We start from the raw sequence: 16,062 nt of genomic DNA on the forward strand, positions 1-16,062 counted from the left end.
CGCAGGCGCCGCCGCGGTCCCGCGCCGCCCTCGCACAGCTCCGCRCGTTCCCGGCGGTGCCGCTCGCTGCGGGTTCCTTGTGCTGGGATCCGCTGGCCTGGACCTGCGTTCATGGGGACAAGCGCCAAGTGTTGTGTAAACCTTTCCCTTGCTTCACCTTTCCCAATGCTTAACTGGCGGCATTATGTTTTATTGCGCTTTGGAGTGTTTTCAGGAGCAGGTTGGGGCTGGTGTAAGCGTGCTTGATCCTTCCTCCGGACACAACGGTAGGCTTTAAGATCCAGCCTTACCCTCCCAGGATGTGTTTATTTTCCAGGCTGCATCCCTGCATTTCCAATGGGAGTGTGCAGGCGCACAGCATGGAGGGATCTGCAGGGGAAGCCCTGCTGTTTCTCACCGCGTTTCCTTGACTGGTCCATGATGTGGTTTATGTCCTACGCTAAATGGGCTTTGCTCTGAAGCGTTTGATTTGGCACAGACACAACAAGGATGGAGCGCTTTCCCATAGGGAGTATTTCAGTTTCCGATAGCTCCGCTCATAAGTGATGCCGGTTCGTCACGCTCCATGGGAAGGAAGAACACGGAGAGCGTCCTGCCCCACTTCATGAGCYGCAAGCTCCATAATTACGGGGATATTTAGTGGCACCTGCTGGCTTAGAGGCACATCRGCAGCTGCATCCCACAGGGACTTGCTCTGAATTAACCTGGGTGCCAGGAGATGCATGCATGTGCCCAGCACAAGCCCTGACCTTGCCTTTCAACCTCCCTCATTTGCTCCTTCGGGTAAAAAATAGGGCTCTGAAACAACTGCTGGGACAGCTCCCTGCTTTGGGGCAATCACAATGAATTTAGTGAGAAGTGAAAAAGCGGACCGAGTTTGTGCTGGAAATGTCATGGCTCTAACACCACACATGCAGAGTGTCTGTTACACAGGAGTGCCCCCCTTCCGAAACGTTTTTCTGTTCTGTCTTGCAGTGAAAATAATAAGGACGTCCAAATCTTCAAGAGGGGGAGTTGCTGATACAACAGATGGAGGCTTGAGAAAATGGGAGGGGAAAACAAGACAATCCAAAGGGAAACAATGCCTTAAATTTACCTTCTTAGCATAGCTGGTTTTAATAAATCCGTTGATTTGTTTAAGCACACCTGAGAGCTGTTTATGTGGTGGAGGGAGGCTGCCTGTAAGCACRGCTGCCGCGCACCTGCAACGTGAATGGCGTGTGCTCCCTGCAGCGGGACGGAGCCCGGGGAAGGGAGAAGGGGCGCTGGAGCAGGGCGCGCTTCCCCGCCTGTGCCTCGGAACGGCTGCGTTGGACCCTTGGAAGAGGTGGGGAAGGGTGTGTGTATGTGGGGGGGTCCCCTCTCCCCGTAACGGCTGTTCTGGGCCGTTGAGGGTGGGGGGAAGGAGCCCCCCCCCCATAACGGCTGTGCTGGACCGTTGAGGGTGGGGGCGTTCTCCCCGTAACGGCTGTTCTGGACCGTTGAGGGGAAGGTGGAAGGAAGAGCGCGCGCCCCCCCCGCCTTGTAACGGCTGTTCTGGACCGTTGAGGGGAAGGGTGGAGGAGGCGCCCCCCCCCCGTAACGGCTGTTCTGGACCGTTGGGGGAGATGGGGGAAGAGGCGCCCCTCACCCCGGTAACGGCTGTTCTCGACCGTTGAGGGCGGGGGTGGGGGGAGTGCGCTGCTTCTAACTGTTGTTGTGGACCGTTGAGGGGAATGGGGGGAGAGTTCCCCCCCCGCCCCGACCACCACCCCATAACGGCTGTTCTCGACCGTTGAGGGCGGGGCGGGGGGGTTGCTCTCCCCGTAACGGTTGTTCTGGACCGTTGTGGGGAATGGGGGGAAGAGGCGCCCCCCGCCATAACGGCTGTTTGGGACTGTCGAGGCAGCTGGGCTGGAAAGGGGGGGGGGCTGCCCCCCGTAACGGCTGTTCTGGACCGTTGAGGGAGCTGTGGGGAAGAGGCGCCCCCACCCGTAACGGCTGTTCTGGACCGTTGGGAGAGCAGGGGTCTCCCGTTTGGGCAAAGCGATTATCTGTTTGATTCGCAGCCTTTTTGAAGGGACTTGTCCAACCTCCTCCTCCTCCTCTAGCCCCTGGCTGTTCCCCATTCCTCACATCCGTGGAGCTAAGGACCGTTGCTTGACATGGGGGAGCGCCACTGGAGGATCGGGAATCTGGGACTGAGTGATCATGGGGAAACAACAGCACATGGAGGGCAAGGGGAAATGCTGATCATCTCTCCGTCGCCCCGACAAAAAAAAAAAAGGAAATCAACTTTCTCCTTCAGTCAGATCCATTTCTGAAAGTTTCTGGGCAAACCCAGCTCTTATTTCCACCTCCAGGTTTGGAAATTCTCTCTTCTTCAGTTGCACTGAACGCCAGTGCAGTTATTTGTGTGGCTGTCATATGAAGTAAGGTATGAATAGAAAAACTATTTTTTGTTATTTTTTGCGGTTTGTGCTTAAAAGGCAGCTTTAACAAGTGCAGTCTCACTAGTTCCCAAAATGCCCCTTTGGTATTTGAAGAAAGTGGGCACACACTGTGATTTCTGCAAAACTTGTAAAAAAAATTGTCTGCTTCCCCCAGGAAACTGAATTACTGCACATAATGTGTCCATTAAGCACCACTAAAGAAAAGAAATCCAACCCCAAAACAGCACAGAGGCCGATGTTTCGAAGAGGGGGAGGAAGGCATCTCATAAAAGTGTGTAAAAATGTTTTTTCCACCTTGTCTGTTCTAGGTTTGCTGTTACTTTTGCATGGACGTGGAAGGGAAGAGGGGAATCCAATGCAGACAAAAGCTTTTTTTTTCTTTTGTGTGCAGGCAAACTTTTTACATTGCTCTTCCCACTGTAATAATCGCACCGAATGATTGAAAGCAGAGGCTGTGGAGAATCTCCTTATTTTTGAAAATTTCCTTTTAATCAGCCTTCTCCTTTGATGTATCCTCCAATCGTGACCCAGGCAACCTTGTGGTGAGAGAAACTGTTTCTGAATTAGCAGAAAGGGTGRAACAGCTCTGAAATTGGGCTGCAATGACCCAACTTGCCTTTGCTCCTTGATGTTTTTAATTATCAATTTTAATTATTAAGGCTAATAATTGCCAAGGACAGGACTTCTCTGTGGCATTTTGTGACAACATCGGATTTCTGTCTGTCCCTTTGCTGGCAGTGTTCAGTGACCCTCGTGTTGCCCACAGCAGTGATGACCCAGTTAAGGTCAGTAACATRGAAAGGTGTCGTTGCCATCATCGTTACCCTCATCATCACCACCTGTAGACTTCAGCAGCCCTTCTAACAAGCAATTCCTCTTAGCCTAAACCTAAATAAAAGGACACTTTCCACAGTGACTCCATTTTTCCCTTAAGGAAAAACTCCCCTCTTTGAAGAGCTTTCCTGTCTACTGGGGAGAAATTATGTAAGATTCCGGTACACCTGTTTTATATTCCCTGGAGATCTGAATAATTTTTCTGGACATTATGTTTAAAGGCCTTTAGAGGGCAGCCAAGAGGGCGGAACTGAGCTGCTGAATGTACCTGGCAATCACCTAGTGTTGTTGTGGGCTCCGTGGGGCGTCGCATCCAGCCTCCAGCTGCCGTTCTGCAAGCACCTGGGTCTCCTGGAATCGAACTTTGCTCGTCTATAGATGGTCTTACCAGCTGAAAGRCTGGAAAACACTCACGTCAGAGTGAAGTAGAAGCAAGTAAGCCAGCTGTCCAGGCTACTGAAGGTGAAGATTTCCTGCCTCTATTCTGTTTTTGCCGAATATTGTATTTCTGCTCCTGCCACACCAGGTAATTTGGGCTGCTTATGGTGTCTGAGGCAATCAATCATGGTGCTGTATTATCTGGCGGGGGTGGTGGTGGGGGGGAAGCATGGAGAAAACAGGCAACCTCTCTGCAGGGGAGGGAAAAGCTCTTTCAAACCACTTGAGGATACTGGTGAAGAAGTGCTGAAGAAGGGGGAAATGCTGCTCCCGAGACACCCCCTGCTCGCGCCCATGTGCGGTTCCTTCCCGCCAGCTCCTGCCATTTCCCCCCAGCTCGCGAGTCATTTGCCCCAGAGTGATGCCGGATCCCGAGGCCAGCAGAACTGCTCATAACCCTCTGCTKCTTTCCTTTCAGGACTCTTCATTCGTGCCTCTTCCCAGTCCAAGCCCGCAGATCCAGAAGACAGAGGCAGCTGCTGTCAGCACCTTGGCTAACTTGGTGAGCTCCCTCTTAAACCAGCTGCAGCAGGAAGAAAGGCAGAGGCGTCCCCTGGTGTTATGTGTGAGCTCAAAAGCTTCCAGAAGGACATCTGCTTTTTGTGAGTGACTTAGGGCTGTGAGCTTTCCCAGCGCCTGGACTTGTCACCCGCTGCTCTGCAYGGCTCTGCCTTTCTGTGGTGAGGTAAGGCAGACCTTTTATTGTGGTGCTGCTCCCTGGGACACCTCTGGGCAGAACCCAGAAGAAAGTGTCACTGCAGGGACCTTTGTGCAGTGTTCCTGGGGCTTGCCTTTCCCCATCTTTTTGGAGTCACTTCCCTGTGCCAATGCCAGGGATACTACTGCATATGGAGCATCACAAGGTGGGTACTGGCAGCCCCAGCCACAGAGAGGTGTCCTGCAGCCCCCTCGCAAAACACAGCACCCTGGAGATGGGGAAGAGCCTAGCAGGGCATGGAGGGAGATGAGGGGTGGCACAAAAAGCCAGGCAAGGCTCCATGTCACCAAAGGAGTGTCTGTCATGTGGCACCACCACTGCCTGTTCCCGCGCGTGTTCCCCAGCACGTGTCCCGGCTCTGCTCAGGTGGCCCTTCAGGAGAGTGCGTGGCGGCGTGGCAGGGCAAGGCCCRGCCCTGCAGTTCAGTGTCGCACACGACCATGCAGCTGGGCTCGCCTCYGAGGACACGCTGCTCCAGTGCCTTTTGCTCCGGATCACAGCGGGACAACACTCCCCCCTTGGCCTGAATGCAGCTCTTTGGCTCAGGATTTCCAAGACCTGCCTGCTTTGGCCTGGAGAATCTGGCTAGGACTGAGTTCAGCAGATATTTTCCAGTCTCCCCGCTGCCTGACTTGCTCTGTAAAAAATGCACGACCGTCTGAACCTTTGGATTTGGGGAGTTTTGGCAGGTGCTCGCCCTCTCCCTGCCATCTGAGGAGCAGAGAGCAGATGTGTCCGTCCCCTCTCCCACTGTCACGCTGTGCAGAACTGCAGTTTCACTGGGCAGGGCAGGGCGGGCAGCTCCCGCATGTCTGGCTTGCCGTGCGCGCTGGGGCATGCTCTGCCCACGTGCTGCTGAGGGCTCTCCTGGTGAGGAGCTCTTCTCTGCTGCTGGAGTCACCTCAAAACAATTCGGCTGCAGGAGGAGGGAGGAGGGCTCTACCCCAGGCAGGGATTGCGAATGGAAATACCAATGAGATGACACTGTTGGCAGAGAAGCACTGGCAGAGCAAGAAAATGCCGCAGTTTCCATCCACATGGCTGTGGCCTAGGGAGAGCAAAAAGGTGGGAATGGCTTTGGAAGCTGCAAGTGACTTGTCTCTCCGTGGCCCCGGCCAGTCTTGCCACTGAGGAAGGACAAGCTGAGCCCTGCACGCCAAAGCCAGGCGAAACCCCATCAAGCCGCAGTGTTGAGCTGCAGCYGGGGCCACCGCAAAGTGGCCTCTATCCGTACGCAGCCATTCCTGGGTGCTCTCACCCACTGCTGCTACTTGGCCAGCCTCGTGCTGGAAAAATAGTGATTCTTGCGAGTGAGTGGAAATCTCGCCTGCCTGACTGCAGGAATGGTCCTGTTAGTGCTGGTCTGCTAGGAAGCTCTTCTGGAACTGAATGGCAGCCAAAAATACCAGCACTGCTGTGTTGTCAGCCACGTTTCTGAGGTTAGTAACAGGGAAAGAAAAGGGAAAAAGGGGGAAGGAAAAAGGCAGAAAACCAATGGAAGACAAAGCAGAAGATGGCATTGGTTTGTTCAGAGGATAAGGGGAGGTTTTGCTGTCTTTGGGACTGATTTTCTTGCAAGAAGGTTAATTCCTGAGAAACACTATATATATGTGTGTGTGTGTGTGTCTGTGTATTTTTTTTTTTTTTTCAGTTAGGAAAAGGAGAAAAACTGCTGAGAGGCTGGATGGAAGATGCTGGGAGGACTCCAGGAGAGCSCCAGATGTGCCCTGTGTTCTGCTTCTATCTAATGCAACTCACTCTCCCAAGGGATGCAGCCTGGGGCCAGGACCTCATCCACCAGGTGCAGTGTGATCTCCAGCAGCACAGGAACCTGCTCCCAGGAGCAGGGGCAGGACCTGGAGGATTTCAGGATTCAGGAAGCAGTGGATGGAGCACAGGAGGGCTCATGGCACTGCAGGAGCCACTCGGGTGACGTGTCCTGTCCTGAAGTGCGGCACTGCCGGCTCTCCCAGCATGAATCCAGGCTGGGCTCCGAGGCAAAAGGTCCTGCCCACATTAAAGATTTTCCTTCTGCTGCTGGTAACAAACAAGGCAAAGAAGGAAGTGACCCTCTTCCTGATACCTAGGTTACCTCTGCTTGCAGAGCTTGGCGCACGGACGGGCTGGAAAATAACCCTCACCAGAGCCCTGCTGAATTTGCCTGCCTTTCAGCACTGGTCGCTCTGCAGCCCCCTTGTCCTGGCCGCCTCTGCCATGATGCTGCATCACCCTCCCATGCTCGGGGGACTCTCAGTTACTGGACACCCAGCAGATTTGCTGGCATCTCTCCCATGGGGCAGCCTCATCCTGCCCCAGGGGCCCACCAGCTCCTCAGCTTCTCGTGTGCAATGCCAGCTTTCCTGGTGCTCCGACAGATGAGCCACTGCCACCGGGCACTCGGCTTCTGTGGGTCCCTTTCTCCCGTCACTCTAATATCTTCCCGCATCCTGCAAGCTCATGGAGAACCAGCTGCCCCTCAAAAAGAGGCCTCTGCTTAAGCTGCTCTCTAGTGCATCCAGCTCCGAMCATGGGGCTCACAGCGCGCACACTCCAAAACCCCAGCAAATCCCCTTCCCAGCACAAGAGGAGATAAGAAACCCGCCCCCGTGACTGCAGCTTGGCTGCCTGGCTCCGCCACCGGGACAGCAGCGACAAGCCCTGACGGCTCCCGGTGCCACCGAGAGCCGGGTGCGGAGCCCTGCCAGGCGCGGGGGCCAAACCTGAATTTCCAGCCCGGAGAGCRGCTGGCGGGCCCGGGAGCTGCGGCGATTGGCGGCAGGTTTTTCAGGTCCCGGCCCGCACGCGCGCGCCCCGCCGGTACTTAAGCCGCTGCCGAGGACCTGTGGGGACGTTGTTTTGCACGCTGCCTGCTTCCAGGTGAGTGCCAGCTCCAAGCCGGCGGTGCTGGGGTGCATGGCGGGACCGTGGGGCTGTGGCAGTGGTGGGAGAGCCCTGTGCCGGTGCAGGAGGGGACCGGCAGAAGCCACTGCTGCGATCGCAGCTGCGAGGCTGAGTGTGGCATCTGCAGGACGCACCACAGGTGGCTGTGGCTCTGCTGCTTCACGGTCCTGTTTGTTTTGAGAGCCTCCGTCCCAGCTTATCCAGTGCAGCGGTCCCAGCTGGTGTCATCTGCAGCAAGAGGACAGCAGAGCTGGGGACAGCAGGAGCACAGAAGGCAGCCAGGCCCCTTTGCAGAGCAGCCCCCCCACTTGCTGCTTGCAGCAGGGCGGTGGCAGGAAATAGCTACAAGTGGCAGGTCCCCACCACYGCCACCGTCCCGGGCCTCCCTGCGGAGCAGGGTGCGACCACAGGAGCAGGGCAGCCACGGGAAGCGGCTGCCGCTCCACCCTGTCACTGCAGCCCCCTTCAAGCCTTGGTCCCTCTCCTGGCACCCGGAGGTAAGGTGTCCTCGCCGCCCCAGCCCCTCCGCCTGCGCCGGGCGCCCCTTGCTGCGAGGAGTTTGGTTCCCTGTGTGCGGTATGGATTGCGCAGCTTTTGGAGGCTGCCTTTGGGCTGCTCGACCAGGGAGGTGCCTCTAGCAGCTCTCGGGCCGCGTGGATGGGGAGCAGCAAGGCCAGCAGCAGTGGAGCGCGCGTCTGCCATGCTGGGGCTTTGCTGCCGCGGTGCCTGTGGAGCTGTCAGCACCGTCCCAGCGAGACACTTCCGTCCAACGGTGCTGCTGAGGGTGGGCACGGGGCTGCTTGCCAGCCAGCCTGGACAGATGTCACAGCCCTCTGGTTTCTCTGCAAACCCAACGGACAGTTAATACCTTTTACATGGAAAACAACAACAGTCTTCCAAAGTTTTCCCATGGTTTTGCTGGACTGAAAGAAGCATAGGCAAGAAAATCACCCCTGCCAGAAGGGCAAAAGGTCCTGCAGAGCCCAGTGGCCAGGCCTGGCCCGGGGTTCAGCAGAGCTGCAGAGTGATGAGAAGGGAGTAAGGAGAAAACACTGGGAATCACAGGCCGGGCACCACGTGCTGCCAGTGGGTAGGGAATTGTGCACCCTGCAGGGAATCCCCTCAGGCAGCAGAGAGATTGTCAGGAAGAGCAACAGCCCCACACACGAAACTGGAGTCGCGTGTTTCCTATGCAGATGCACACAGAGCCGTTAGCACAGCGTGGGCTGCGGGGCTGGGAGTGCACAGCCCGCGGCCACGTCCTGCCCGAGGACTGGGGGTGRCTTCGCCCCAGTGCAGTGGGGTCCGTGCGGCCGCTAGCAACACTCTGGCCTTATGCAACGGCTGTTACAGGCAGCGTTCAAGTGACTCAAGCAGACAAGGCCGTTTCACAACCACTGCTTGTCTATTTATAAGTCCCCGCTACACTGCAAGAGGCTCCACTGCTTTTGGGAGCAAAGGAGAAGGTGTCCGCAGCCCGCGCGGACTCCCTGCAGCGCGCCTTGGGAGCTGAGCCCTTCCCAGGGCTGCTGCTGGCGGTGAGAGCCCAGGGTGTGGAGTGCACACCAGGTGAGTCAGTCGCATGTGCAGGGGATGCCAGGATGGAGGCTGCTGCCTCGCACCGTCCCACAGAGGCTGAGGAAATGTCAAGGTGGTTCAATGTGCAAGTCCAGCTGGGCACTGTGCACTTTTTYTGAGGGCAACCGTCTCCTTTTGGCCAACCAAGCAGGCTGGCGCAAAACTCGGAGGGCTGCGGAACAAGGGTGCAGGATCACCCAAGGCAAGACATCCTTCCATGTGCTTTGGGGCCCAACCCGCCAGAGCGCAGGGGACGCCCGGGCCTTGGGGCAGCAGCCTGGGGCACATAGGACACGACYGAGGCGTTCCCTGGGAGAGGGGCCAAAGCCTGCGCTGGCTCTGAGACCAGCGGCTCCTGCCTCCCGRGGCTGGCAAGGCGCCTGTGGAGAGCAGGGAGGAGGAAGAGCAAAAGCGCYGCGCTGCCTTCCCCAGGCTGCCTGCCAGACCCTGCACCCTGCCCCAGAGAATGAGCAACACGCCTCGCTCCCCGGCCCCCCCGGCGCCCGCGTGCCCGCTGCTCTGACATCACCCCCAAGTGCCGCCCAGGCCTAAATAGGGCTGTCGGCAGCAATGGTCGCAGCGGGAGTCACGCCGGCTATAAATACAGCAGCAGCAGGGGCCGAGCCAGCCCCGGCTGCCTTTCCTGCCGGTTGGAGATGGTGAGACGGGCCGGGCGGCCGCTGCCATGGGAAAGCGAGGCAGGGGCCAGGGCGCTGCAGGCTGCCCCGGGATGGGGCTGTGCCGTGCCCCGCAGCATGGGGCCATGAGCAGCAGCGCCTGCCTCTTGCCCTGCAGCCCTGCCCAGGAGGAGATGGCCACGGAGCAGCCCGCGGAGCCCACTGAGGAGCAGTTGGAGATCCTGGAGCACAACTTCTGCAAGGTGGACAAGCACCCCGATGCCACCACACTGTGCCTCATCGCAGCCGAGACGGGGCTCTCCGAGGAGCAGACCCGGGTGAGTGCCGGCCCCACGGCCCAGCCCCACGTGCCCCTGCCTCGCTCCCCCGCAGCTCCCTCTGCCCTACATGCTCCCCCACCCCTGACGCAGGTCCCGTGGTTTCGGGTGTCCCTGGGCTTCTCCCAGGACCCCATTTTCAGGTGGCTCCACACTTGGACTTCCAAGCCAAGCGGTTCCTTCCCAGCCCTTCAGGTTGCCCACCTGTGATGCAGGTTGTTTAGACAGTTTATATTGAATATGCACTCAACTCGGAGCGGTGTCGGGGAGGGGAAAAGAAAAATAGCCCACAAGAGAAGCGCTTTGCAAAGGACTCCCAGCCCAGCTCAGCAAGCAGGGTAGGGGCCAAGCACGCCTTAGCACCACCAAGTCCACCAGCACTGGCAGCACCCACCCTGGGGATGTGCTGGAGTTTCCTCCTCAGACGGAGCCCTGGGCCTTTTTCCTTGAAGTGAGGACTAGGCACCAGCTCTGCGCGGGTCTCTCAAGATGCCTGCCCTGAGAGCCACGTATTTCCTGGAGCATGCGAGGTGCCCCCAGAGATTCGGAGATGCAGGTCATGTTGTGGGAGGCAAGCAGAGCTGGATGCTGGCCTGCAAGGTGCCTCCTTTTAAAGCTTTTTGTCCTTAAATCTTCCAAGATTTAGTCACTGTTTTGCCTCTTGTCATATCCGAGGCACGCTCGCAGTCAGGCACATTTGGCTTCACTGCTCTGGGCATTTGAACATACCCCATCCACGCTGCCCTGTTCTAAGAAAAGCTTCATGCTCAGCACTAGAACAGGGCCCTGCCCCACCTGCCAAGGTACAGACTGAACACGACAAGTCAGTTTGGAAGAGGATTTTGGCCCAAAGACTGTCCAGGCCAGAGGTGCTGCCCGGGAGCACCGCGGCAGCTGGCAGGTGGGGCAGCCTGCCCAGCCCTGCGCCCTCAGCGTCTCTTTCTCCTTTGTGTTCCTCCAGAAATGGTTCAAGCAGCGCCTGTCCGAGTGGCGGAAGTCTGAGGGGCTGCCCTCGGAGAGTGGGTCCGTCAGGGACTAGGGGAGCTGCCCATCCCCGTGCCCACCGACAGCCCTGGGGACCCTGCACAGTGCCACCGTTGCCCTGTTGCCGCAGATTCTGCCATGCAAGCCAACACCCCGCTATGTAATATAACCTTTATTTAATGTGTACATAACCGGGAAAAAGGAAAAGGGGAAAAAAAAGGGGGAGAGATTATATATACAGCTACATACTGCTACATCCAGCTTTGGGTGCTGCGTAACCTGCCAAACGGTTTGTATCATTAACAGCCCCTGCTCAGGGCCAAGCAATCTCATACTCATGTCCTGGCCTCACAGAAAAGCTGCCCTGAAAGGTGCAAATATAGGAGTGGAAACAAGAAAAGAAAATATATTAAAAAAATATAAGAATATAAAATATACTATAAAATATGCTATAAAATATAAAATGCCTTAATATCCAGAACGGAGGCTGCCTGGGAAAGCAGGAGCGACATTAGCTGCAGCTAGCACCAATTAGCATTGGTGAGCTGCAGCTGCAAGCACAGGGCCTGCGTGCTGACCAGAGTGAGCCCGGAGCCCGCGGCTGCGCCTCTCGCTTCGCTGCCTGCTGTCACCAAAGGGGAAGGACTGCTGCTGGTTTTACTTTTCCTTCTGGCGCATGAATAAAACACGGAGGTTTCCAACTGGGAAGAGCCGTGTCGTGTCCTCGCCCATGCTCCGTGTCCCGGCAGGGGGAAGGCGCCTCTGAAGAGCAGCTGTCGCAGGTGACGCCGGCCGGTGTCGCAGTGACGCGGCTCCTTGCGGCCGCGCTGCAGGTGTCGCACGAAGCCTCGTCTCTGCTGCCTTCCCGGCGCAGGTGGCAGGGAAGCAGCAGCGCTGCTGGTGACCTCGCCCCGCTCCCAAACCCCTCTGCCTGGCGGCTTAGCGGAGCAGTTGGGATGCTGATTAATCCTCTGCTGGTCTGCGGTCAGCTGCCTCCCTTCCTTGAGCAGAGAGATCYGCTTAGTGCAGGGAAGATTAAAACRCACTGATGGGCACCAGGATGCCTACGTGCTTGGGAGAGTCCTTGTTTTGGCTTGTCCTCTCCCTGGGATGCTGGGGAAGCTGCTACCTCTCCCTGCACTTGTGGTGTCGCAGAGCCTGGGGCCTGCTCCCTCACCTGGACCTGAAGGAAGATGCTGCCTCCTAGGCTGAGGCTTCCAGTAAAACACAGGGCAAAGCTCCACATTTCTGCCCCAGCAGAGAGGCCGCCCACAACAGGCGATTCTGCTCCGAAGGAAGGACTATTTTATTTAAGGCCCCGAGTGAGCGCAGGGAAAATGAGCTGCCTGTGGGAAGGCTGCTGCACAGGAGGTTTTCCAGCTGCGTGGAGAGGGAGAGGATCCYGCGGGAGCTCAGTGCTTGACAGGACGAGCCAGCTCTTGGATGCGAGCGGAGCACACGGCCTTCAAAGCAGCCTCCTTGACGGCGAACGCCTCGGGGTTGAACTGAGTCAGGTCCATGGAGAGCCTGGGGGAGTGAGGCTGCTGTGAGGTGCGGGCCGCGCACCGGGCGCAGCCCTGGGCCCCCTGCCTACCGCTTGCGGGGCACGGCCAGCTCCACGAGCCGTGGCGATGGCACCGCACACGCCGCCGCCTTGGGCACGGGCCACGCGGCGTCGCGCAGCGGCACGTAGCCGGGGAGCAGCCCCCGGGCCACCGCCAGCTCGAGGACACGAGGACTTGCCACCGCCTGCTGAGCGGCCGCAGTCACCTGCACGGGAGCGGGCAGGGTGGGCGCCCTAAGACCCTCTGCTCGCCTCCACCCGGCCRTGTGTCCGGCAGCCTCCGTGTCCCCATGGAGGCTCTCGGACGCCCACCGTGCCCCCTGTGCTGCCTTACGGGCCGAATGGCAGCTTCGGGGGCGCCCCGCTCATAGCAGCGCATCTCCGTCCTGGTGCGGGGCTCGGCGAGTCGCTGCAGCTGCCACGACGGGCTGGCCGAGGCTGCGGCGCTCGTCACCCGCGTCACCACCTGCATGGGCGCCAGGTGGCCATGGAGGCACGGGCGGGCTGCGGGTGCCCGAGCGCACCATGCAGTGCCATGCCGTGCTGCACCATGCCATGCTGCACTGCGCTGGGCCGTGCACCTCACCTCTCTGTCGGGCAGGAAGGCGGCGGGCAGCACCCTGGGCTGGGCGAGCCGCAGGATGCGTGGGGACGGGATGCAGCGCAGCGCGCCCGGCGCCACGGGCCACACCGGTGACCGCCGGGGCCTGTGGCGGGGCAGGGGGTCGCTGCGGCTCCTCGCTGCCCCGCAGCGACCGCCAGCCGCGCGCCTCCTCACCTCTGCCGCACGTGCGCGGCCGGCAGGCGCTTGGGCTCCGCCAGGCTCAGCAGCCGCTCCGAGGGCAGGCCCAGGCGCGCCAGCGGCGGCCGCTCCCAGATGCCCGACTCCCTGCCGCAGCTGTATAGGAAGAGGGGCCTGCGGCACAGCAGAGCTGCTGCAGAGGCTCCCAGTGCCACCGGGACCCCCGYGGTGGCCCAGGAGAGGCCTCGAGGGGCCCCGCTGGCTTCTCCTCTCCCGGCACGTCCCTGCGGAGCTGCCGCTCTCCCCGGCCCGGTGCTGCGGCACTGACCTGCGCTGGGGCTGGCCATCGAAATCCCGCTTGGGCTGCGCCAGCGCCACCGTTCTGGGGGACGGCCGGGCAGCGAGCACGGCGGGCGAGAGGCTCCACAGGGGCTCCTGGTTTCCCCACCTGAGCCTGGCGGGAGCAGAGTGCGGAACTTGCCCTCGGGAATGTGCACCAACGTGAATCCAGAGGATGTCTCTGGTTCTGCAGCCCCCAGGGCACCAGCAGATGGGTTCCCTCCATTGCGCCTCGAAGCCTCCGGGGGCGAGGGTTCCTGAGYGCCTTGTACACCCCTCACCAGCACCGTGGCCGCAACCCCGTCCACCCGGCCAGACCGTCCCCCCCTTCCTCACCCGGGATCATGGACRCAAAAGACTTTCTTGGGCTCTGCGAGTTCTCGGAGCCTCTGGAAACTGCAAAAAAATCAGAAGGACGTAGGTGCCCTTAAACCTGCAGTTAAACCAACAAGGTGCAAAGCAGGCCAGGCCGCGCTTGGAGCCTTCGAGGCCGCTCAGGGGCCACTGCCTCCATCCCTCAGTGTGTGTCGTTAAGGGAGCCCCCTCCCCAGCAACCCAGCCATTCAGATCCCGGCAAACTCACCGCCTCGACGCCGTCCGCGCCGTCTTCTGCGACGCTGAGACATGGACTCGCCATCCCGCCCCGGCCGCAGGGCCCCTTCGGGACATGGTGGGCGCAGGGGGCAGAGGCGCGTGCAGCTCTTAACACGACGCCCATTGTCACCACCCGTGTTCACCAGGAAGCACCGCGGAAACCACAACGCTCCCCTGCCGCTCGTGGAAGCGGCGAGAACCRGCCCGGCCGGGCCGAGCCCCCAGGGCTTGCCGGGGCGCGCGGCAGTGCCGGACCGGGCGGTCAGAGCGGCTCCTCGGCGCACCTGCGATGTCCGCTACCCAAGGAAGGCCAGGCCAGTGGCAAGCTGGAAGTTTCTGCTTTATTCATCCRTCCCCAAGGACAAGGCTACAAAACCCCCGCACAACAAGCACGGTGACAAAGCGCTCGCGTGCCCGTCCCGCCTGCACGCATGGCACCCTGTTGGAGCGTCGCACCTCAGCGCTAGGCCAGGACACCACACCGGGGCAACCCCCTGCAGAAACACTGCTTTCCCTGAGCTCAAACCTCACTTACTGCCTGGCAAGACACCCCAGCTTATCTGCTCAGTCTCCTGCCTGGCAGTCTCATTTCCCCTCTACAAATATTCTAAAAAAATAGACTGTGTTCCAAACATATTTGAAAACCACTACTTAAAATAGACTTTAAGTTACGCATCATTTTCACAGGAACTCCACAGTTACACAGAAGGAAAAAAAAAAATATATATATATATATACACATAAATATGTGCCCGTTTCAGCTGCCAGGTGGCAAACTGCCCGCGCGTGCCGCCGCTGGGCGCGCGGCGCCGGAGGAGGGAGCCGTCACTGCGTGTCCAGGAGCAGCTGCGCTATGAGCTCCCTGGCGTCCCGCAGGCCGGAGGAGAGCTCGCAGCCTCGCTCCGCCGCGTGGGTGCCGATGAGGAACACCTTCCTCCCGGCCCCGATGTCGCCGAGTGCCAGCGCCTCGTGGATGTCCGTGATGCCGTAGGCGCCCTCGAGGTCCTGCGACACAAGAACAAAACAGGCTCTAAACATCCCCCCACAAAACGTGCCCTGCAGTGAGCGGGTGCCCCATGCGGCTCCACGACCTCCCTTGCAAGGCTCCCTTGGTGCTCCCGCATCCGCTGGCCGCCCTCCAAGGAGAACCTCCGTACCTGCTTGTTGGCCAGGACCAYGAGGGGCAGCGAGGGCTCCTCCCGCAGCAGCTCGTGGAGCAGCCGCTTGGCCAGCGGCAGCCGCGCGTGATCCGCCGCGTCCACCACGTAGACGAGCAGCGGCACCTCGGCCATGTAGAGGCCCCAGTAGGGACGCAGAGACTCGCCGCCCCCCACTGCAAGAGAGGGCAGCAGCGCGTCCCCCATCACCGCGGCCGTGGGCTACGCGGCGCCGGGAACCCGCTCTGCCTGCCCCAGCGAGGCCCACGTGTGTGCTCAGAAACTTGGGGTTATTTTTGGTCCCTTAATCTTTGCACTCTAAGCCCTTCATCTGTGAGGTTTGTGGGAYCGGTTTCTTTATTGTTGCTTATTGCCCCGGAGCCAGAAAAGAAGGCAAGGGAGAAAGAAGCAGACAGGTGGACTGGGAGAAGGTCCCGGTACCRCCCTGCTCCACACAGGCACTTGCTGCCACGGCCGCCGCGGGACAAGGTGGGCGCCGGGATGAGGGGGAAGGGGGCTCTGCCCCGGGGCATCGCACTGCGGTGACACTGGGGGCTTCTCCCACCCCTCACACCCTGCATGGCCGCAGGTGCCGGCCGGGTTCCCCCGCAGGTGCCGCTCGGGCTCTGTAGCCACAGGTGCCGGCCGGTGCCCCCGCCGGTGCCGGCCCGTTCCCCCCGCCGCTGCCGCCCGGTTCCCCTGCTAGTGCCGCCCGGTGCTCTCCGCCGGCGCCGCCGCCGCCCCCGCTCGGCCCGCACTCACCCTCGAGCAGGCGGAGGCGGCCGTCCGCCGCGCACACGCCGTGCGCGCCCTCGGTGGCGGCGGT

At 59.8% G+C, this 16,062-nt stretch overlaps 2 protein-coding genes and 1 long non-coding RNA gene across 3 annotated transcripts in view; 2 read left to right on the forward strand and 1 right to left on the reverse strand.

Annotated features, from left to right (window-relative positions):
• Positions 1–2,361: 2,361 nt before the first annotated feature.
• LOC112953441 lies at positions 2,362–6,569 on the forward strand. Its single transcript, XR_003250576.1, has 5 exons — positions 2,362–2,416; positions 2,587–2,703; positions 2,824–3,792; positions 4,123–4,389; positions 6,074–6,569. It is a non-coding gene; the product is annotated as an uncharacterized LOC112953441 (long non-coding RNA).
• Positions 6,570–7,243: 674 nt separating this feature from the next.
• Positions 7,244–10,997, forward strand: HOPX (HOP homeobox). Its single transcript, XM_026046490.1, has 3 exons — positions 7,244–7,299; positions 9,697–9,856; positions 10,818–10,997. Exons 2-3 carry the CDS (start codon positions 9,713–9,715, stop codon positions 10,893–10,895), a joined length of 222 nt encoding a protein of 73 aa, XP_025902275.1. The 5' UTR covers positions 7,244–7,299; positions 9,697–9,712; the 3' UTR covers positions 10,896–10,997.
• Positions 10,998–14,640: 3,643 nt separating this feature from the next.
• Positions 14,641–16,062, reverse strand: part of ARL9 (ADP ribosylation factor like GTPase 9) — a 2,183-nt gene continuing 761 nt past the window's right edge. Inside the window, exons 2-4 of the mRNA XM_026046476.1 lie at positions 15,999–16,047; positions 15,237–15,412; positions 14,641–15,084 (exon numbers count right to left, since the gene is read on the reverse strand). Coding sequence (XP_025902261.1) covers positions 14,905–15,084; positions 15,237–15,412; positions 15,999–16,047 — 405 coding nt within the window. The 3' untranslated portion in view covers positions 14,641–14,904. The remainder of the gene's footprint in view (positions 15,085–15,236; positions 15,413–15,998; positions 16,048–16,062) is intronic.

The sequence above is a fragment of the Nothoprocta perdicaria genome, unplaced genomic scaffold (assembly GCF_003342845.1).
Source record: "Nothoprocta perdicaria isolate Ctin4 unplaced genomic scaffold, notPer1 scaffold_445, whole genome shotgun sequence".
Lineage (NCBI taxonomy): Eukaryota > Metazoa > Chordata > Aves > Tinamiformes > Tinamidae > Nothoprocta > Nothoprocta perdicaria.